The sequence below is a fragment of the Durio zibethinus genome, chromosome 25 (assembly GCF_047325235.1).
Source record: "Durio zibethinus cultivar Kanyao isolate XHJ-2024 chromosome 25, ASM4732523v1, whole genome shotgun sequence".
Lineage (NCBI taxonomy): Eukaryota > Viridiplantae > Streptophyta > Magnoliopsida > Malvales > Malvaceae > Durio > Durio zibethinus.
The window spans coordinates 16,175,177-16,198,808 of record NC_143186.1 but is presented as its reverse complement, the minus strand read 5'-3'; the positions used below and the strand labels follow the sequence as shown (position 1 = coordinate 16,198,808).

Below are 23,632 nucleotides of genomic sequence, written 5' to 3'. Positions count from 1 at the left end.
TGCCACTAGTTGTCGTTCCGCCAAGTTGTTTTGTCAGAAAATTGAATGACAGTTCAAAGCATAGCCACGTCGGAAACATAAATTATATTTTTTTTCTCAGGTTTGTCTCCCGCACGTGTATCCAACTTTATCAATAAAACGCAGAGTTTTACATCTTTACAAACCCTCATCAAACAGCGACAGCTTCCACAAAGGTGGTTTTTTTTTTTTTTTTTTAATTTAATTTAATTTTCTTTTAAATTTGTGGGTGTTACAGTAATGGAGGAAAATAAGAAGGGTGATAAGCATGAAGAGGAAGCAGAGACAGAGTATGTATTGCTTGATCTTTACACTGTTTCTGGGCAGATTGATTTTCCTCCAAATGCACCTTACGCTCTTTCTGTAAGCTCTGAATCTCAATTTTTTTTTTTTTTAATTCTATTAAGTTTTTAGATTTCTGAATTTTTGGTTCTTGCTACTTGATTTTAGATTTGAAACTTAAAGCTATGTTTTTAATATTTTTTAATCTTGATTTCGAGTCTTGAGGGTTAGTGAAATGGGATTTGTGTTCGTTGTACTGACACAAGTGGTTCAAATAGCGGTGTAGCGGCCGTTATCCACCGCAATGGAGATGAGAGCAACCAATCACACACATAGCTTCGCGGCCGCAAATAGCAGGACAACAGCGGCTGCCCATGCTAAACACAACAATCAAATTCCAATAAATTTATGCTTCAATCAACGTAAAAGAAGGAATTAATTCAAGGTAAGTAAAATATATTCGCTTAAAATTACCCTTTTTTCCTCGCATTTTTGAACATTTGAATTGGAGGTGGTGTGAAGATATTGCCCTTATCAATTGCCGCAGATGTGGCATTCACAATCACTGGTATTCATGCAAGTGCTTTAACTATGGGAGAACTCAATTTATACAAAACTTGTGTATATATATGTGTGTGTGTGTGTGTTGTTGGATGGAATAAATTTGGGCCTGTTTATGTTTTTGGGTCTTTGACTGGAGCTCTGCTGCAGCTGAATTTAATTTTGATTTGATTGAATGTATTACTATACCTTTTGATAATATGTTTAGAAGTATGAATTAGACGCTGCCTGCATCCTTACACTCTTGCTCTACCATTTTCTGTGTTCCACTTATCACTCCCCTCACTCCAGTTAAATAGGGGATAGTGTTTGTTTTCTTGATTATTTGTTGGATAAGAATATTTGTTTACTTGATGTACCAGTATTCTGTTGTCGATTCTGCCTAAGATCTCATTGTTGTTATATGTTTTATGGTCATATTGTGATTATCAGGTTGTTATTGAATGTCAGGGTTTGGATATGATGAATCCAATATTAATCATAGATGAAAAAGTGAAGCTGGTGAGTTGTTTGTGCAAAATCTTGTTAACACCTTGAGCAAGAAAGGTTCCAGGTTATTTATGTTTTTAAAGTGCTATTCATTGATGACCATATTTACCCAACAACTAGGGATTGCCATTTTACTTTTTATTGATGTTTATCGTTAGCATTCACAATCAACCCAGACAATCTATATTTCAGAATTCTTAGCATCTAAATGATTCTTGCCGCCTGCCATTTTCTCCTCGTTGTTCATTATCATTTTGTTAGACTCATCCCTCTCCCACATATATCAAAAGTAGTTAGTTTGTCATAAATTTTACTATGCACTAGGGATTTTGTGGTCCATGATAGCCCTAACCTACGCTGTATTTTGACTCTTTGATTTGATATTTAATAAACATCAAGCGATTGCTCACATGCGAGAGCTTTTAATTCATGAAATTTTTGTCTTTTAAGTAAATATCTTTTCCAATTTACAGATTGGAGAATATGAAGAAACAATAGGAACTTGCTTTGTTTTCTCTGAATATGGTGAGCAACATTTCCTATCATACTAACTTTGAGCTTAATTGGGTTGTCATTAGTTATCTCTCATTCATTCTTTTGTTATCATTTTACATATTCTTACCTAATACATAGGAGGATTGTAAGTTTAAATCTCCTTTCATAAGTTTTTATATGATGGTAAACAAAAAATCGTGGAAGAATAACTATGAAAACAGGGAACATACCACTGGAACCAGATTTTAGGTGCAGAGGTTCTGAAAAAAAATCTTTTTGGCCTCCGATTTGATTAGAACCGACCTCATTTTGAGGTCAAGTTAAGTCTATTATTCTGAATTTTTTTAAAACCTTTGTACTTTATACAAATTGGAGAACTTATGAACAAGAGCTCATATGAAATTAGGAGCATGTAACTCCCTGTTGTCAGTTTTTATCTTGGGGGCATTCCCACCTCAAGCCTAGATTAGTTTAATGATAAGGCATGGGTTTGGTTTATTAGTATTCATGCTAGCTCATTCTGTTCACCTGTTTCAATTGCATATCGTGTTTGCTAGGAAAATTGCTTCCATGACTTTCTCATTTGGTTTACGGGATCAACCTGTTAATTTATTAGCGTCCCAATTCCATTGTTTATATGTTCATTCAGTTTAATCTGTTTCTCAAACTTTTTCCTGTTTAAATTAAGAATTTGTTGTGTCAATTATTCTTTGCATAAGCTTCCCCTATAGTTCATGAAGAGACAGGTCTATCAGAAGCAAATCTCTTCTCAGAAAAATGTATAATAGATCCAAACCAAGCTCCAAGAAAGCAAGTAAAGCCAGTTGCCTGACTTCACAAGATTCTAGAGTTCAGATTGTTACTAGACGACGATGTTCAAGATGAAACAAATGCCCCAACTAATTCAAAATTGTAAGTAGCAAACTCTAATTTGATGTGATGTCACTGGTCAATGTTAATTCTTAATTTTGAAAGTAATTTAATGCAATCATAATTATGCTCTGCCTTTACTTGTACTCTTGCATTACATATCTATTATCTAGAATGTTGTAATACTGTTAGTTCTTGGCCGGATTGAGAAGGAGAGCTGCATTTGGATGTTGGTGGTCAGTAAAGATTCTTGGTGGTTTTAAGTGAATTTGATAAAATACAATGACATTGTCATGGGTTTAGACCTTATTCCATATGTAAATTCTGATATAATGTATTGGAATGCCTAATACAGGTTTTCAATTTGTCACCGAAAACCAAGGCTTCCTCCCTCTTCCATGCCGAAATTGTTTAAAATTTTTTATTCATGGTGACAACCTGCAGTAATCGCTATCTAAGATATTAGAAATAGACAGGATTTATGTTTAAGCTTGTTGATTTATCCTTAAACTTGTAGATCTATCAACTTTGATATGTCTCAGTCATTTTCTTTTGGTTTGCATGTTTTATACTTCCCTCCAGAGGGTATCCAAATACTACACTAAGAAAAATCAGTATGCAGTACTCAGTAACTTACGCGCAAATGCCGACAATTATGGCAGACGAAAGAGACAACTAATAAGTAAAGATGGAATTTACTACGGAAGTGCACTTTGCTTTAATTCTGCCTTTTGCGACCAACTGCGAAAGTGGCAGCAACACCATAAGTAAAACAAAAAAAAAAAAAAGGGGCATGAAGCTCTCTTTATGCTCGGTATTGGGTAAAGGGTCGGATCCATCACAACTATTGATTCATAATTTATGTCATTTCTCTTGTTTTTCATTTCACTTTCCTTGGCACTTTCTTTCTCTTACTTTTTTGACTATTCTTTTCACTACTGTCTTTGTTATTTCTTAATTAATATGGGTGAAGATGGTAGCATAGACTTCCACTACCTTTTACTACTAGCTGATTGCTCCATACATATCTTCTACCACGTTCTACAGTTAGAAAGGAATTTTGCTTCTTCTTACCTGCTCTAGGTCTTCCTTTCTTCGTTTTTTTTTTTTTCACTGATCGAGGTCTTTCAGAAGTGTTAGCCTGTCAAGGGGTTCAAAGCAGGTAACTTTCAATTAAGTTTTTTTTCCTTTTAATCTCCGCTCATAACAGGGAAAAATTGCTTGCTTGATTCAGTTTCAAGCTTATCATGACATGCCTTGTTTGTTTTGTTTGGGTTTTGTTTTTGTTTTTCCACTTTCACTAAGATGTTGACTTTACAACGATTATGTTTTAACCTTGTTAAAAACATTGTTCAGATGATTTTATGGTCTTGTTTGGAACATGAATATTTGGTCAAGCAAGATGAACAATCGGGATCAAATCATTCCATTTAGCTTTAATTATGATAGCAGTAACGTTATTGCTGAAAATCAACAAAAATGTTTAAGATCTTACCTGTGGTAAGGTGGAGGCTCGAGAATAGTATGATCGGGTTTGATTCTCAGTCATGTGAGTCTTTGGAGATCTGATATTTACAATTTCCGTTCCCCTGGTATTTGGCAATTTTTTTATGGAAGTCCTGTTCATAGTTGATGGATCTCAATTTGCCATGTATAAGAATAGCAAATTTTACTGTACTTGACAATCCCAAGCCTTAATTTTGTGTAATCTGCTTACTGTCTCTTATTCTTAAGAGCTGATGGTTTGGTAGACCCGCAAATGCCAACAATTATGGCAGAAAGCAAGGAAACAACTAATAAGAAAAGATGGAAATTACTACAAGATTGCACTTTGCTTTAAGTCTGCCTTGTGGCAACTGCCATGAAAGTGGCACCAAGACCATAACAATTGAATTGACTCATAATAATTTTGGTCATTTTGCTAGCACTTTCCTTGGCAGTTTCTTGTTCTTACTTTTTTGACTAGTCTTTTCACTACTCTCTCTATTATTTCGTAGTTAATATCAATCAAAATGGCTTCCACCTCCTTTTACCACTAGCTAATTAACTATTTCTTTGCTCGTTAAATATCTTCTGCCAGGGTTCTATAGTTACCAAGGAACTTTGCTTCTTGCTATCTGCCAACCTTTTTTTCTTCTCTGTTTTTTCTTCCCTGTTCGAGGTCTTGCAGAAGTGTCAGGCTATCAAAGGGGTTCAAATTAGCAGGTAATTTAACATTGTTAAAAACATTATTCAGATGATTTTATATGGTCTTGTTTGGAACATGAATATTTGGTCAAGCAAGATGAACAATTGTGAAAAAATCATTTGATTTAACTTTAATTATAATAGTAGTACTGGTATTGCTGAAAATCAACAAGTTTGAGATCTTATTGGTGGTAAGGTGGAGGCTCTAGGATTGTAGGATCAAATGTTCTCAGGTTTGAGATCTCACCTTGTGTGAGTCTCCGAAATGTGATATTTAGAACTTCCATTTCCCCTATTTGACAATATTTATATGGAAGTCTTGTTGATAGTTGAAGGAACTCAATATCTCCCATGCCATACATAAGAAAAGCAAATTTTACAGTGCTAGACAGTACTAGGCCTTAATTTTAGGTAATATGCTTACTTTGTCCTTCATTTTTAAGTCTTTCCTGCTTTGTTCTTAATCTCTCTCCATTATCACTTTCTTATATGTTAATGTCATGCTTGGCCTTTCCAGTTTTCCTGGAGACCTTAGCACGTCAAGGATTATTTGTCGGCAGCTGCAGCAGCTCACAATTTGATGTTCGGAACTCTCTTGATGCATTTTCTTTTCAAGTCTGTTTTTATCCTTCTTGTTGATGTTTTAGAGGTTTCTAAGAATTTAGGTAAGCGTGAACAATTTTGGTCAAACTCTTTGATTGGTTGATCCTTCTGCTTAGGTCAAATTTTAATTTTCCACTTTTGTGTCGATCTATGATGAATTTGTTCCAAAGAGTTCATACAATTATTGTGTCAGAGTCTGTTTTCATGTATTTTCTTGGTGTTGTTACATTATGGTGATGGCTAACATTGGGGGTCTTCAACCTCTTGTCGATGTTTTGATTCCAACTCTTGGTATGGCCAGAAATTTTCAATTTCATATGGAATCATTTTGATCAGAAAACTGAATTTGAATATCACCCCTGTTACAATTTCATGAATAAGATATTACAATAACCCTGCCTAAAAATTGATTGCATCACAATCTATATGCAGCTTTCCTCTGTCTAGATTTTTACGCTAATTGGTCCTGAAGAGCTCACTAATTGGTCTCCTTCTCTATTTGCCTTTATTGGTTGTTATCCTTCCATAAATAGATCACATCAAACAATTCTTGTTCTCATATAAGTTATGCGGTCACTTTCATAAATAGCTCTCTAAATATTTTTCTGGTGTGTTTGGATTGAATTCTATTCCGAACCATCTTTGATAAAAGAAAATTTTTTTCTCAGAAAATTATTCATAAAGCTTTATACGGAAATTCCTTATAATGTTTTTTTTTTTGGCCTATTTCATGACATGCATATGACACCAGCCTTTTACTTAGAAACACAATGGAAGTAAGCTGTTGGATTAAATGGTACAAGTTTACAGTTACAAGTCCTTCATTTCATCATTTGTATATCACTCAATCTCATTTAGTTCTTACCATTTTTTGCCTTTCGTATATATTAATTTCAAGCTTTTCTGTCTGTCTTTCCTCAGATGTTGTATCAGGTGAAAGATAAATTGTCACCAACTTAATGCTGCTGCAAAATAGAAGGAAATGGTGGCTACTCACGTTCTCAATTGTAACCATTTGCCATTCTACACTCCCCTAAATTCCCTGTCAAGTCAGAATCTCTGATGAAGACCCTGGTGACCGTTTCTTTGTTATTTTTGAAAGCAAGACCAATTTAAGCTGTAGAATAGAAGGCTTAAGCATAGTTGTAAGTCCTTTATCTTCAATCTATCTTTGTTGAGTTTTCTTTTTCCTTTGTATTTTATATTCTTATAACTGATGCCTTTTCTGGTCTTATCTTTTCCTAGATACCATTTCATTTCAACATATTGTTTCAAAATTTTAAGACTGTGGCTAAGAAGACGAAAAGGGAAATTGCTCACTCTGGGAGTGAAGGTAGAATTGTAAATTTCACTCCTCTGCAGAACACCAGTGTTCTTCTAAATTTTCTTTAATCGTCTTCACCAACTGTGGAATTTCCGAGGTTTCCTAGTGTAATATTTGTTGTTTTTGTACTTTGAGTCTGTCTGTTTTGCACTTTGTTTCTTGTCTGTTAATAGAAACATGTCAAGAATTTCTCTACGTATTTAATCATTGAAAACATGGCAGATTATGTTACCCTTAATTCTGCTGCAAAGTTGATTGTATTTCCTTTACCCAAAATTTTTGAATACATATATTTAATTTCGTGTAAAGCTTATATTTCCACCAAGGAGAGCAATATTTATGTTTTCTGGTCTTGGATATCGAGATCCTGTCAAAAGGCTGGCTAGATAGCCAATGTTAGTTAAGTCAGAAAAAGTATTAAGAGAAAGAAGGAAGGTAGGAGGAAAGAGAGATGGTATAAGGTTCGAAATGTGTTGCCTGTGGCTTGATCTTACCTTTTATACCTTTTTCATGTTAGACATGGTCAGTGGACTTGCTTGGTGTCAATTAAGCAATGGACCGATTATATTTAGAACGTAAACTAAAGTCAGAATTCGGACATGGCCGATGAACAACGCGTATATTAGAACGTTTAATCAAGTCTATTAGCATATTATCTTCATTGGACAGCCCAAAGGAATATGAAACTTAATTTGGAATTTCGAAGCTGCAGATTGGCTGGCCTTGAATGCCTTATACTTTACTTAAGCAACTTGGGCTTTCCCCCATGAAACACTCCTAACCATAGGGAAAAAGAAAACACGTGGACATGATAAAGATAATAAAAGAGAAATAAAATAGTTGACGTTTGACCCTGCAAATGCCAAATTTTGTAGCATATCATAAAAATCAACAAGGAAGGTGGAATCAACCCCTACACTTCAATTTGCTTTAATATTTCTACAGAGAGTTTCCTTTAAGTTGACTGGTACAAATAAAGGTAATTTCTCTTCTATTTATTTGAACTTTCCTCGGCTCCTTCCCCGGTATTTCTTCCTACTTTCCCATTTCTTTTCCCCACAGTCTGTATACATCTTCTACCAAGGTTCTACTGTTGGCAAAGGAATTTGCTTCTTTTTATTAGCTGGGCCTTTTCTTCAATTATCAGGTAATTTTAATTTCCAATACTATGTTTCTTTTGACTGTTATGAATTGTGCGAAAAGGTCATGCTTGTTCATGAAATATTTTTCTGCTCTGCTCTGCTATTACTTTCTCGCCTTTACTTGTTGACTTGAGTCTTAACATTGATTGTTCTTGATTGGGTTATTAACTTGTTTTTATATTATTCATATGCTTTAATTTTTTGGCCTCTTCATGCTCATGATGCATGAATATTTTGATAAAAAAATTAATTATGAACTGAAAAACCTATGTAATCTTTTAGAATTAAATGTTTAGATGGGGAACTTAAGTCAACAAAATATGTAGTTCAAACTGAAGTTGCTGGAACATTATTGAAAAGGGTTCTACTTTAGGAATTTGTTGTTATAATCAGTTAAAAGTAAAAATTGATGTGTAAATTTCAAAATCTTTTGCAGGTATCCAGATTCCTCCTCAAGGAACCAGGCATACCTCTATATCTCTATCCAAAATCAGATTCTTCATTGTCTTAAAATGGGTATATCATTAAAAAATCTCATGTATGTGGAAATTTTGGTTATGAATGTTGACAATTATAGACTTCTTTGACACTGTTTTTTTTTTTTTTTTTTGTTATTATTACTATTTTTTGCAGCTTTGGCCTGGGGTTTATGAGTAGGACTCTTTAATTTGCATTGTGCAAAATTATTTTTAGCAAGTAGTAATAAGAAAATGTAGAATTTGTTCCCAAAGTCATAATATATGGAGTTAATAATCAGAAATCATACTAAATTTTTGAGCAATTGGCCAACTTTTTTTTTCCCCAATTACAGGCTTCTTAAAATATCTGTTTGCATAATTAAGTTCTTTTAAAGTTTAATTGTCATGACAAAGAATTCTAATGCCATAAATTGGGTGTTATGCAGGGACTTTACTGAACAAGTAGGAAAAGTTTTTGAAGCTGGAAAAACTATATGGGGTATTGTAGGAGAGCACTGGAAATTCCCTACAGGCCTTGATCAGAATGTAAATAATCTGAAGAGAAAAAGAGAGGAATTAAATGGTCAGAAAGATGATACAGCATCAAGAATTAAGGCCGAGCTGCATCCAAGAAAGAAAGTCAAGAAAGAAGTTAAGCTGTGGTTGGAAAATGTTGAAAGGGTAGATGGTGAAATACAGAACCTAGAATCAGAAGCACTTGGACCTAGCGGCTTTTACTCACGTGGATTCCTTAAAAACAATGTTTGTAAGAAGATAGAAGAAGTTGAACAACTTCTTGAAAAGGGTAGATTTTCTGATGGTTTGGTTGTTGATGATCCTTTGCGGATGGGACAGGTGTTGCCGATACCAAGTTTAGTTGGTGAAACAGCAGCACTTAAAAGGAATGAAATTATGGGATACCTGATGAGTAATGAGGTTCAAAAGATCGGAATTTATGGAATGCCAGGAGTTGGGAAAACAAGTGTCATCAAGCTTGTCAACAATGAACTCTTAAAAGATGCAAACCAGTTTAATATTGTTGTATGGATCACTGTATCAAGGAAATGTAGTGTTATTGAACTACAGAATAAGATTGCACCGGCAATTAGTGCTGTTATTTCAGAAGATGAAGATGAAACAATACGAGCAGGGATATTATCTGAAATATTTGCTCAAAAGGGAAGGTATGTGTTAATCTTAGATGATGTGTTGGACAATTTTTCTCTAGAAGAAGTTGGAATTCCTGAGCCTACTGCAAGTAATGGGAGTAAATTAGTTCTAACATCCCGATCATTGGATGTATGTCGACGCATGGATTGTCAAGTAATAAAAATGGAACCGCTTCCTGGAGCAGAAGCATGGACATTGTTCTTGGACAAGGTTGGTCAAAGTCTAATGAGTTGTTCAGTTTTAGTGCCATTTGCAAAATCCATTGCGGAGCGTTGTGCTGGTTTGCCATTGGCAATAATCACAGTTGCCAGTAGCATGAGAGGTGAATATAGCCTCCCTAGATGGAGGAATGCATTGGAGGAATTAAAAAGGAATGTACAGACTGTCATGGATGTGGATGTTAAAGCCATTGTATATCAGCAATTGAGATTCAGCTACGATCGTTTGAATGATCCCAAAATTCAGAATTGTTTCCTCACTACTGCATCATATGATGAAGATTCTGGAATCCAGAAGGAGCAGCTGATAAGGGACTGGATTAGAAAAGGATTAATAGATGATATGGGCAACATGCAAGCAAACATTGACAGGGGCCAGGCAATCCTAGGAAGACTTATTGACAATTGCTTGTTAGAAAATGTTGGAAATGGAAGAGTCAAAATGCATGATCTTGTAAGAGATATGGCTGTACTGATCACCCGGGAGCTCTATTCATCATAGCCATCATTTCAATGAGAGCCAGAAGAACAAGGAGTAGGTGCCGCGGCCAGTACAGTCAAAAGTGAAGACAAATATTGCAGAAGAAAGGGAGTCATAGTTTGCTATTTTTTCCCAACAAATTGAACTTCCCAGTTGAAGAGAATGCCTTCGTAATCACGGTTGCTTTGTTTGAAACACCAAATGATCCAAGTGAGGCAAATGGTGGAACAAAAACATGTCTCACTCTCTGAATTGTAACTCTATTTATCATCAGTTTTGCACTGAATTCACTGTTATTTCTTCACAAAAAGCTTTTTCCTCCTGTCATGTGCATGATTTGACCTTTATTACAAAAGCAATTTTTTATTACCTTTTTTTTTTTTTGTAAAATTGTAATTGAAATTTTTTAGTCGTTTCTTTGGGGAAAAATGCATTGAATTAAATGGTTACGGAATGAATCGAGATGGTGTTCAACTTCCATCCAATATTCAGCAATTGAGTTTTATTAACTGCATTGTCTGAACTAAATGGGAAAATGCATTTTTCTCATGGTTTAAACCAGTGCTACATAACAAAATTTCCTTTCTTCAATATAGTTATATAAGAAATTTAGAAAAATAAAGAAGTTGTTCATGTTTAACTGGAAGTGTTAAGTGTTGAGGAATTTGGAGAAATGGAGGAAAAAATATCCTCAGGATCAGAAAATGCAGGTAGAAGGAACAGTTACCAGGAACATCATCAAATTTGCTCTTCCCAAATTAAGTTATTTGAGATTGTCTTCTGTGCCCAAATTGAAGGAGCATTTGTAACACAAATGGAGTAATGGTCTGTGATTCTCTCCAAGAAATTTGGATAAGGAATTGTAGAATATTAAACAGGATCCCTCTATACCTTCCCCAGCTTGATGATGGTCATCCTCAACCTCCTTCTCCTCCTATCCAGAAAATCTATATAAGACCTAAGGTTTGGTTGGAATGGGTGGAATTGGATCATCCCATTGCCAAATCTCTATTGGAGACCTTCCTAAAGTTCTTCTGATTGCCAATTTATGTAATATATTTTGATTTACTTACTGTTTTATCACTACAAATTTAAGCTTATATTATTTTTCATGAGCTGTGCCTTCATGCAATTTTCCTCTATTTTCTGACAATTACATTGTTTCAACGCATTATATTTCCCCCAAGAAAAAATCGTCAAAGTTGTTTTTAACATTTAAAGTTCAAGGTAGGTCGTTCAATGGAACATATTCTCCACAACATTAAGGAAAAACATCCCTTGAAGTAAGCAGAAATGAAAGAGTTACATCCTCAACTTAAATCAAGTCAAAAGCTTTACTGCTTGACATCAAGCTTTCAAGCAGTAGAGCTTTCAGACAAACACAAATGAAAGAGTTGCATGCTGTCTTAATTAACGAGAGGTGTTCACACACTATTGCTTTGGAAGTTTGTCCTTCAAATATTTCAGAATAGCTTTGGTTCCCGTCTAAAATTGGCCTCCTGATGCTGAAAAATCAAGGTAAAGAGAAAATCAGATGACGATTCATGAGCTAGACTCTACTCCAACAGAAAAAGAAAACATGAAACCACACCAAGTTTGGGAAACTTTAATGCTTCTGTGTTCAATTATTTTTAAGTATTGAAATGAACTACAGCTCAGCAGTAGTAGTTTTTTCAGCATTATTTCTTTTTATTGAATACAAAACCAAAGAGTTTATACAATGAACGGCAAAAAATTAATTTAAAAAAAAATAAAGTGAGGATTTTCAAAATGAATACTTTCTTAACGGATTTCCATCGAGTCTCAAAACCTGGAGGCTTGGTTCAAGCAGAACCTGGCAAAAAACCCATTATCTAAGAACAGCTTACTGAAACATAATCCGAACAATGACCACGGTAAAGGAAACCCGCACACACCCAAACAATATAAAAAAGATGTAAAGGTCAGTGCTGAAATGTTATTGTCAGACAAGTCCAATTCAGTGAGAAATGTAAGGGTCTTAAGTCCCTGCATATGAATCACGACAAAGGATAGACTAATAACAGTTGATGTGTCAGAAGTGGAACAACAGAGGGAAAAATATTTGATGCAGGCCAACAATTAGCATCAACAACACAAAACATGTGGTATAGTACAAACCTTAACATGTTTGGGTCAATCAGTATCGATACGCTGATTGATATTTATACGCGGTAACTACAAAGTGGGATATGGGAAACATAACCTTCTATTTTAGCATGTGAAAGCCTTCGGTGGAAAGCTCTAATTCTTTCTAGAAGGGATTTATACAAACCACAGCAGATGAAGGGCCACTAAATAAATTGCATCACTCAGCAAAATGAATTTAAGACAAATTTTCAACTTCAGATAAATGTCAGAACATTCACACGTGATTAATACAGAAAACAAGTAGTTATAGCAGTTATATAGTGGATGTTACTACACAAACCGTTAGTGAAGTCAGTTTATGCCAAATATCAAAGCGGTGGAATTGATGCTTAATTATCTTGCAAAACTTATTTGTAAGAACTCATAATAAGTGGCTCAGCTTAAAACAGAATATTCACCTCTGGGATTGATTGAAGGGAATTTTAGCCAAGTCCAGGATTTGCAGTTGACATAAGCTCATTATCTCTGGTGGGACTTCTCGTAGCTGCATTCGTCTGTCAATTCAACATAGAAGTAAGACAAATAGCAAATGTTGAAAATAATAATAATAATAATAATAATAATAGAAAATGCCAATAAAAACAAATCAATGTGTCTGTACTTTTGCATGTGCACATGCATCTCATTACTTTCAGAACACCGACCTCAAATAAAGCTCCTTCAAGTGTGGTAAGCTAGAAAATACCAGATTCTCTAATATTGAAGCGGCATTCCCACTTAGATCTCGTATCTGGAGCATAGAGATTGCTTGGAATTCATCGGAAGGAATCTATAATCAAGTAAATAAGAGATAGTTCAGCTCATACAGATGGAAATAGGAACATGCATGTGTTGAGATGCAGAAACAATTATTGGTATTAGTTTCATATGTCCTTGTATTCCCCTGAAAGTTTTACCTATAGCCAATCTAGCCTAGCAGCAAAGAATTGAAATATGCAACCCATTGCAGTAGTTTAAATGTCTTAACACATGACCAATCCCACAATAATTGATTATTTCAATGTTCTTAGACAGAGTCTCCGGTGCCTATCAATCCAATCATCTGATGCTTAAGCCATTTTAGATTGATGATCCATTATTGAAAGAACATAGCATTCAGTAACCAATTGGGCATATTTTATTTGCACATATCTAGGAGAAAATCATGAATTTAGACTATTTTATCAGCACAAGCATGCATTACTCCCTCTACAGTTAAGGATTAGAAGGCTGGTGAAAAAGAATATTTGAGGGAGAAGAAAAATTTTATAGAACAGTTTTAATTGCATGTTTCTCCCACATGATCTTATGTATTTTGTACATGACAGAATCATTATTCAAACCTGGTTACCTGTCTTTGTGGATTATTGTCCAGCTTCAAACAATAAAGATTGGAAAGTGACTTCAAAATTGTAACTGGCCAGTCTTTAATATTGTTCCCCGATAAAAATTAAAGTGTGCAAATTTAAATACGAGTTACCAGAGAGTTGCATATCATCGATTAAACCAGATAACAATTTAAGAAAGCAGGAACAATCTGCTTTCCACCAAGCCAATCTGTCATTCGCTAAAAGTCAGGCAGAGATCATACATAATACGTCAAGGATGAACTCTAAACTTCATGCCTACAGAATTGATCTCACAAGCAAAAGTCCTTTGGAAGCTTCAAGCAACAAAATTAATGTCTTTTTTTCTCAATTCACAAACATGGATGCACATATTATTTTACTTCATCCAAATCAAAATCTATACTTATGGAAGAAATAATAACTTATAGAAAAACGATAACTAGAAAGCAAATACCTGAAGGGATAAACGTGAGGAGAGTTCAAGTGGCAGATATTTGATGGAATTTCTGGAAAGGTTAACTTATATGATTTCACCTGATTCCCATACTTCGGATGGGACAACACTCAAACCCATGCCCTCTAGATAGAGTTCCTGAAAGTACATGTACAAGATATGTTAGTTCTTAAATTGGATGCGAAGAACTTAAAGAGTGAATTTAGACGTGGATTGTTGAAAATGACATAGACAATACATGAAACTAAAAAAATTTAGTGCTTATATGAATTTGAGATAACATTAGCTATAGAATTTGAAAATCAATCTTCTATTTAAGCAGTGATTCAAATTCACAATTTTGTAGGATGCTCTATATTTCTGGATCCATGCATCCAGTAACGCAAACCATGTTCCAATGAAAAAAAAGAGTATCAGCCAATATCCTCAGACAGAGGGGTAGATGGTAGTAATTAGTTGAAACGACCTATTAGGTTCTAAATCCAGAGTAACAAGATCTCAAACAAAATAGACAATTTACTCAGATAGAAGATCAGAGTCAAATGTCAAAACAAAATTTTAAGTTGATATAATAAAGGAAATACCTTTGAAGTGAGAGACAATCGAGTTGCCGTAGTGACTACTTCCTCTCTGGCCGGAGTTTTAGCTTCGTCTACAACAAAAGCTTCATTATTATTACTTGAAATAAGATATGATAGGGAACCCGAAATCATGGCAATTTGAAATTTTAAACAAGAGCAGCAGCAAGGAGGAGGAAGTAAGAGAAATGCCAGATAAGGACTATAAACTAAAAGGGTATTATGTTGAATGTGCATTGAAAATAAATCTACCTTCACCCTCACAAAGTCTACTTCTAAGGTATCTCAATAGAGCAGGCGTAGGTCCAGAAACCAGTGAACAGCAGGGAAAAAAAATCAGTTGATAAAGTCATGACTAACAAGAACCTTGAACTTATACAACAAATAACTCCCTCAATGCCTCAGACCTTCTTAGAGTTCGTAAAAGTTTTCCACTGAGCAAAAGTTTTCGCAGAGTAGTCATCTTGCCTAGACAGAACAACAAATTAGATTGACTAAAACACATTCAACATGATTGTAAAAATAAAAGATACGGTCAGTGAAAACCTATGCTTTTGTTGCATCATGAGAGCATCATGAGCTATGCATTCCTAATACGGATGTCACGCCCTGTGACTAAGATGCAATATGATCATATTATCTTGAAGTTAAACTTTAAAGTAATACAAAACCTTCTTTTTTAATTATTCTAAAATTTTTCAATAAAGTGATGATAAATTTTCATATACCCAAGTACAAACTAATAAAAAATACAAAACTGTTTCATAAGATCTCACTAGCTGATAATGTCTCAAATATCTAGGTAATCTTTCAAATTTGATCATTTTGCTTTTTTCAAAACTAAGAAAACTTATCACTTATTTATCTATAAAAAAAATAAAAAAATAAAAAGGAGAATAAGCAAATCACAACTTAGCAAGTATAAGCTCATAAACTTTACCGGATCAAATATCATTTTCATACATGTCATATAGATCATTCAAAACATTCGTTAAATCAAAATGTGAAAATATTTCAAAAATCATCATTGTTTCAAACATTTTGTAGATCATAAATCAATATTAAAACAAGTTAATTCATAAATCATTACATAATATGATAGCATACAAATATTATAATCAAACTAAATCATTGATTAATCATTAAAAATCATTGTAAATCATCTTCATATATAAATCATCATTATCATTAATTTATCGTTAGTTACGATCACTGCTATAACTCGTGACATTGATCGTATCGACAATTTTATTCTCATGTTTATTGCTAATTATTATAATTTATTAGCCAAAGCTTAATGCTAACTACTATAACCCGTTAGTTAGAGCTATAGAATTAGTTCTGGTGTTGATTATCCCACTTCCCAGAGATATATAAACATAGCTATCATAAAATTATTTCTTAAATATAAATCATTTTCTCATTTGATTCATAAGCATGATCCATCATTTACTCAACAAAAATACAAAATAATCATATGCTTGATCCTATTCTCATATATCGAAGATAAAGAAATAAAATATCTACTCATTTAGAAACATACAAATATAAATAGGTTCGAAAATAAGCAAAGTGCATGAGATTTCTCTTACCTCATTTTAATTCCACTAAGTTTTTCCCTCCAAAATAATTAATAGACTATAAAAGATCATTTCAATATAAACATAAATTAATCAACTCATTTTGAGATCATTTATGCTAAAAACAAGTAAGTTATACAAAGATTAATTCAACTAACCAATTTTGGTAGTCTACACTACTTTCATTAAAATGACCATTAAGATATCCAACTCAGAATTAAGATTCTTTTAATGTGTTAGAAACTAGACTTGATAAGTTTTCTAACTATATATGGCCCACCTCTTAATTCCTTGTAAATTAATTGTAATAATTTTAATAATCCACATCATATGCTATTATCAGATTGTATGTATACTTTCTAATAAAAATTATATATTTATTCATAGGAAATATTAAATTCAATTTCGGTTATATCGTTGGAAAATAAACTAATAAGCTTTCCAAACATAAGGCTTAATCTATAATTTCTTTTATAAAATTTAAGACAATTTTCATAATTTATCACTGATGCTGCTGTCATGTAGCCTATACATCTTTAAGTAAAAATCAGACAGCTTTTCATAAAAAACTCATAATCGAGTTCTATTTATTTCTTTGAAAAATAAATTCAACAAGCTTTCCAGCAATATATAATACTTATAGCAATAATCTATTGATTAATACAAAATTTCATTTTTAATTCACTGTTGTAGATAATAACATCTCATTTAAAAACAAAATTTCTTCTTCAATTTTTAAAAACCTAAAACTCTACTTTCAGCTTTTAGAATTTACTCAATAATTATCATTAAATTTTAATAACATGAAGTAAATAAAACCTAATAATTTGTCCAAATTGTTCATGAAGATTAATGAAATATTTCATAATTTTTCTTGATTTTTCTCTTATAATTTCAACTTCAAATAATAACAATCAACATGATATTTTTCTTAAATAAAAAAAAGTATATACTCACATTTAAAAAATTAATTCGATTGTAGGTTTTGAATTTGAGTTTTCAACTTGATTTAATTTTTAATGCTCTTTAATCCTAAGTAAGATGAGAAAAAAAATTCTGTTTTTTTATTTTATTTTATGATAACTAAGTTTTTTGTTTTAAAATGCATCTATTATTTTTGCTAATAATTAATCTTTTAATAAACTAGAAGGATCTGATAATAATCTAGCCCTGTTATCTTTTGGGCTGGGTATTACAAAGGATGTGTCAGAATTGAATAACTAATGATCCTAAATTTGCTAACCTTACCACGCTCAGAAGGCAATCCAGTCAATGAATTATTAGAAAGATCCAGAACCGATAGGCAAACTTCCATGCTCCAACTGGATATTTCTTCGACTGCATGCATTTGAGGTAATCAGCATGCAGTTCCAATTTAGTACGATTCAGACTATTTCTGGGACCAAAAGAAGATGCACACAAGCACATGAAAAGTACGGCGAAATAACTGTATAAAACAAATTATTGCGTGCATACATTACATTACATTTCATTTTGTCAGAACATATAAACAAATAAATAACAGTGACCAAAACAAGAAACGGGTCTGCAGAAATCTATTAAAGTTTATTCAATTTTTTCTTTGGTCGTGGATGGCACTACTTGTCGTTCCACCAAGCTGTTTTGTCAGAAAATTGAATGACACCTGGAACTACAAAGCATCGCCAAACATAAACTATTTTTTTTCTCAGGTCCATCTCCCGCGCGTCTATCCATCTTCGTCATTTTACATCTTTACAAACCCTCATCAAACAGCAACAAGCTTCCACCAAGTTTTTTGTTTTTAAATGAATTTGTGGGTGTTATAGTAATGGAGGAACATAAGAGGGGTAATGACCATGAAGAGGAAGGAGAGACAGAGTATGTATTGCTTGATCTTGAAACTGTTTCTGGGCAGATTGATTTTCCTCCAAATGCACCTTACACTCTTTCTGTAAGCTCTGAATCTCGCCTTTTTTTTTTAGTTCTATGAAGTTTTTAGATTTCTAGGTTTTTGGTTCTTCCTACTTGGTTTTAGTCTTTGAAAGCCAAAGCTATGTTTTTAATATTTTCTTAATCTTGAGTTCAAATCTTGGGGTGAGTGGAATGGGATTTGTGTTAGTATTACTGAGTCACTCACTCAGCCTTGGGGTTCAAATAGCGGTTGCATAGCAGTATAGCGGTGGCTATCCACGCAAGGGAGATGAGAGTAACCAATCACACACATAGCTTAACGGCCGCAAATAGCAGGAGAACTATAAATAGCGGTCACTCATACCAAACCTCAACAATCAAACTTCAATAAATTATGCTTCAATCAAATTTGGGCCTGTTTATGTTTTTGGTCTTTGATTGGAGCTGTGCTGCAGCTGAATTTAAATTTGGTTTGATTGAAATGCATTACTATACCTTTTGATAATATGTTTAGAAGTATGCCTTAGATGCTGCTTACATCCGTACACTCTTGCTCTACCCTTTTCTGCATCCCACTCCTCACTCCCCTCACTCCAGTTAAATAGAGGATAGTGTTTGGTTTCTTGGTTATTTGTTAGATAAAGAATATTTGTTTACTTGATGTACCGGTATTACATTGTCAGTTCTGCATAAGATCTCATTGTTGTTTTTGTTTTATGATCATATTGTGATTATCAGGTTGTTATTGAATTTCAGGGTCTGGGTACGATGAATCCAATATTAATCATAGATGAAAAAGTGAAGCTGGTGAGTTGTTAGCTTGCAAAATCTTGTAAAACCTTGAGCAAGAAAGGTTCCAGGTTATTTATGTTTTGAAAGGTTATTCATTGATGACCATATTTACCCAACAACTAAGGACTGCCATTTTATTTATTTATTTATTGATGTTTATCGTTGGCTTTCACAATTAATCCAGACAATCTATATTTCAGAATTCTTAGTATCTAAATGATTCTTGCTGCCTGCCATTTTTTCCTCTTTGTTCTTTACCATTGCGCTAGGCTCATCCCTCTCACGCATTTATCAAAAGCAGTTAGTTTGTGATAAATTTTGTCATGCACTAGGGATTTCATTGTCTACAATAGCCCTAAGCTACGCTATTTTTTGGCTCTCTGATTTGATATTTAATAAACATCAAACGATTGCTTACATGCGAAAGTTTTTAGTTCATGAGATTTTCATCTTTTAAGTAAATATCTTTTTCAATTTACAGATTGGAGAATAGGAAGAAACAATTGGGATCTGCTTTGTTTTCTCTGAAGATGGTAAGCAACATTCCCTATCATACTAACTTTGAGCTTAATTGGGGGGTCATTAGTTGTTATCATTTTACATGTTCTTACCTAATGCATAGGAGGATTGTAAGTTTAAATCTCCTTTCATTAGTTTTTATATGATGGTAAACAATAAACTGTGGAAGAATAACTATGAAAACAGGGAACATACTATTGGAACCAGATTTTCTTCATTTACTATTTTCATTTTCTTTTAAGGGTTTTTTTCCTGCTACCTGTTTTGTATGTCTTAGGTGCAGAGGTTCTGCAAAAAATCTTTTTCGCCACTGATTCTATTAGAATCTACCTATTTGAGGTTGGTCAAGTTGAGTCTATTATTCTGAATATTTTTGAAACCTTTATACCAATCGGGAAACTTATGAGCAAGAAGTCATATGAAATTAGTAGCATGTAGCTACCTGTTGTCAGTTTTTTTCTTTGTGGCATTCCCACCTCAAGCCTAGATTAGTTTAATGATAAGGTATGGGTTTGGTTTATTTAGTATTCTGGCTCATTCTGTTAACCTCTTTCAATTGCATATCACGTTTGCTGGGAAAATTGCTTCCGTGACTTTCTCATTTGGTTTACAGGATGGACCCTTTTATTTATTATTGTACCAATTCCATTGGTTTTATGTTCATTTGGTTTAATCTGTTTCTTAAACATTTTTCCTGTTTAAATTGAGAATTTATTGTGTCCATTTTTCTTTGCAGAAGCTTCCCTTGTAGTTCATAAAGAGACAGGTCCATCAGAAGCAAATCTTTTCTCAGGAAATGTATAATAGATCCAAACCAAGCTCCAAGAAAGCAAGTAAAACCAGTTGCCCGACTTCAGAAGATTCTAAACTTTAGGTTGTTACTAGATGACAATGTTCAAAGAAACAAATGCCCCAACTAATTCAAAATTGTAAGTAGCAGACTCTATTTTGTAGTCACCGGTCAATGCTCATTCTTAATTTTGAAAGTAATTTAATGCAATCACCATTATGGTCTGCCTTTCTTTCCTATACTCCTGCATTACATTTCTATTACCTAGAATGTTGTAATATCTCTAGTTCTTGGCCGGATTGAGCAGGAGAACTGCATTTGGATGTTGGTGGTCAGTATAAATTCTGTGGTTTTAGTTGATTTTGATCAAACACTAGGATATTGCCATGGGCTTAGACCTTATTATATGTAAATTATAATGTAATGAATTCTAATGCCTAAGTTTTCAATCTGCTCAATGAAATCCAAGGCTTTATCCCTTTTCCATGCTGAAATTGTTTGAAAAAAGTACTGTAGAAATATACAAAGATAAGTACTTTTTTGCCTGTAGAAATATACAAAGATTGGTTTCTTTTTTCTATGTATTACTTTTTTTTTTTATAAAAAAAAAATAGTTTTTCGTCTGTTGACGTTGCCATGCTATCAGTTTTAGGCTCCATTTGTGAGCATGATTTCAAAGAGGTTTTCACCGCATCAGAAAATGAGTTTTATTAAAAAAAAAAAGGAAAAAGACTTTGGCAATGGAAAAGCCAGTGTGAAATCACCCAGTACTTTAACATGCAAATTCTAACAAAATCTTAAGCCACAAAATTCAACGAGGACTAACAAAGATGGAGTCTATAACGAGACTAGGATTTGCTTTAATCATGCACTGTGGCACCCGCCATGAAAGTGACAGCAAAACCATAAAAATTAACTCATAATTTTTGTTCATTTCTCTTGTTTTTGATGTACCATAGGTTCAAATATAAGATCCAAGAAAGCAAGTAAACTGGTTGCCCATCTTGACAAGATTCTAAAGTAATTAGAATTCTCATGCTAGCTAGCATTTCATAACGTAATTAGAATTAGACTGATGATCGAACATGTCAAATGAACAAAATATTACGACATTGCAATAGAGACAGCTATTGAAGCAAAAGATGGTTCGATGGCTTGGCCCTTGTTCCTCCTGATCAGAACAATGATCTTTTAACAACCCGAAGTAATGGCTATCTAAAATGTTAGAAAGAGACAAGATTTATGCTTGAGCTTGTAGATTTATCAACTTCGTTATGTCTTGGCCATTTTCTTTTGTCTTGCGTGTTTTAAATCTCCCTCCAGAAGGTATATCCCCAACAATACTCCGTAGAAAAATCAGTATGTAATACTCCGTAGTCGACCCGCAATTGCCAACAATTATGGCAGACAGCAAGGAAATAGCTAATAAGAAAAGTTGGAAATTACTACGAGATTGCAGCTTTAAGTCTGCCTTGTGGCAACTGCCATGAAAGTGGCTCCAAGACCATAACAATTGAATTAACTCATAATAATTTAGGTCATTTTGCTTGCAATTTCCTTGGCCGTGTCTTTTTCTTACTTTTTTGACAATTCGTTTCGCTACTCTCTATTATTTCTTAGTTAATATCAATCAAGATGACTTCCACCTCCTTTTACCACTAGCTAATTTCTTTGCGCCTTAAATATCTTCTACCAGGGTTTTGTAGTTACCAAGGAAGTTTGCTTCTCACTATCTGCTAGCCCTTTTTTTCTTCACCGTTTTTTCTTCCCTTTTGCAGGTCTTGCAGAAATATCAAGCTGCCAAGGGGTTTCAAATTAGCAGGTAATTTTCAATTCAGTTATTTCCAATTTCCTATGATGTTGACTTTACAATGATTGTATTTTAACTTTGTTAAAAACATTGTTCAAGTGATTTTATATGGTCTTATTTGAAACATGAATATTTGGTCAAGCAAGATGAACAATTGCAATAAAATCATTCGATCTAGATTTAATTATAATAGTGGTACTGGGTATTGCTGAAAATCAACAAAAATTTTAAGATCTTATTGGTGTTAAGGTGGAGCTTCTAGGTTTACAGGATCGAATGGTCTCAGGTTTGAGATGTCACCTTGTGTGAGTCATGGAGATGTGATATTTAGAACTTCAATTTCCCCACACTGTTTGACAATATTTATATGGAAGTTTTGTTGATAGTTGATGGATCTCAATATCTCCCATGCCATACATAAGAAAAGCAAATTTTACACTACTTGACAATCCTAGGCCTTAATTTTAGGTCATATGCTTACTTTGATCTTCACTTTTAAGGGCTGATGGTTTTGGTGATTTAGGTTGAAAAAGGTAAATTACCCTTTAAAGGCCAAAAATTATCAAGAGCTAGATTGTAATCGGTTGTAAGAAGAAAGCAGGGAGGGAAGCATCCTTTATTTTGTTTAGTGTTAGGTACAAGTCACTACTTTCAGAAGATAAAGATGATATAATCCATGAAGAGCAGATGTAAACTTAGAATACAGTTTGCACGAGTGAATGATTGTTGAATCTTGAAAATAAAATTTATCATGCAATCGAAATTTACTTGCTTAATTGTTCAAAATGTATTAGTTCATTTCATAAATATATATTTAAAAGCAACTTGTGGAAAGAATACACAGAGTGATTTGCCACTTTTTGAATATGTTACTTTTGGATCAGATTTAGATGAAGCTTTTTAAGTGAAATTTGTGAAATTTATTATTGCTAAAAATGGTTCAATAAAAAGTTAATAAAAAATCTAAATCAATAAATGATAAAACTAAATGAAAAAATCAATAATATGTAAAAAATATATTGAAAATGACATTTATGATTCAAAATTCATTGTATTAAATATATTCCTTTTTTGAGTACAAGGGGATTTTAGGGGAGAGGAGAGGCTCTAACTCGAGACCTCAGTGTCCTCGTTCACACTCCTTGGCCACTAGGCCAGGAGGGAGGGGACATATTAAATATATTCAAATGAAATAAATTTCTACCTTCAGTATTCTATATAAAAGAAATTACTAATAAATTCAAAATGATATCCTAATGGCATTAATTATTTCACTTTCTTTATTGGACCATATTGATGTGTTCCTCTCTTAATTTCTTGATGTTCAAAATTGACATTCTTAAGTTTGTTTGTAGGTGTATTAGGCTATTTGCTGAGACAAACAAAACTTTTTTAAACCCTGCAAGCTATCGTGTTATCCT

General features: G+C 33.5%; 1 protein-coding gene, 1 long non-coding RNA gene and 1 pseudogene across 3 annotated transcripts; all 3 read left to right on the top strand.

Annotated features, from left to right (window-relative positions):
- Positions 1–73: 73 nt before the first annotated feature.
- On the top strand, positions 74–2,761 carry LOC111275809 (uncharacterized; annotated as a pseudogene). Its single transcript, XR_016333833.1, has 5 exons — positions 74–194; positions 257–381; positions 1,312–1,362; positions 1,824–1,875; positions 2,565–2,761. The product of XR_016333833.1 is annotated as an uncharacterized LOC111275809 (transcript).
- Positions 2,762–7,749: 4,988 nt separating this feature from the next.
- Positions 7,750–10,667, top strand: LOC149511690 (putative disease resistance protein At1g15890). The gene is made up of 3 exons (XM_022861333.2): positions 7,750–7,976; positions 8,408–8,509; positions 8,876–10,667. The coding sequence occupies exons 2-3, from the start codon at positions 8,484–8,486 to the stop codon at positions 10,317–10,319; spliced, it is 1,470 nt and encodes a 489-aa protein (XP_022717068.2). The 5' UTR covers positions 7,750–7,976; positions 8,408–8,483; the 3' UTR covers positions 10,320–10,667.
- A 7,298-nt stretch (positions 10,668–17,965) lies between these two features.
- Positions 17,966–19,625, top strand: LOC111275815 (uncharacterized). The gene is made up of 3 exons (XR_016333769.1): positions 17,966–18,267; positions 19,057–19,107; positions 19,574–19,625. It is a non-coding gene; the product is annotated as an uncharacterized LOC111275815 (long non-coding RNA).
- Positions 19,626–23,632: the final 4,007 nt, after the last annotated feature.

Bases quoted from the DNA above. Each gene is read 5' to 3' on its own strand.
- LOC149511690 (XM_022861333.2), top strand. From the start codon at position 8,484: ATGGGTATATCATTAAAAAATCTCAT. The intron at 8,510-8,875 runs GTATGTGGAAAT...GGTGTTATGCAG, and splicing joins ATATCATTAAAAAATCTCAT to GGACTTTACTGAACAAGTAG.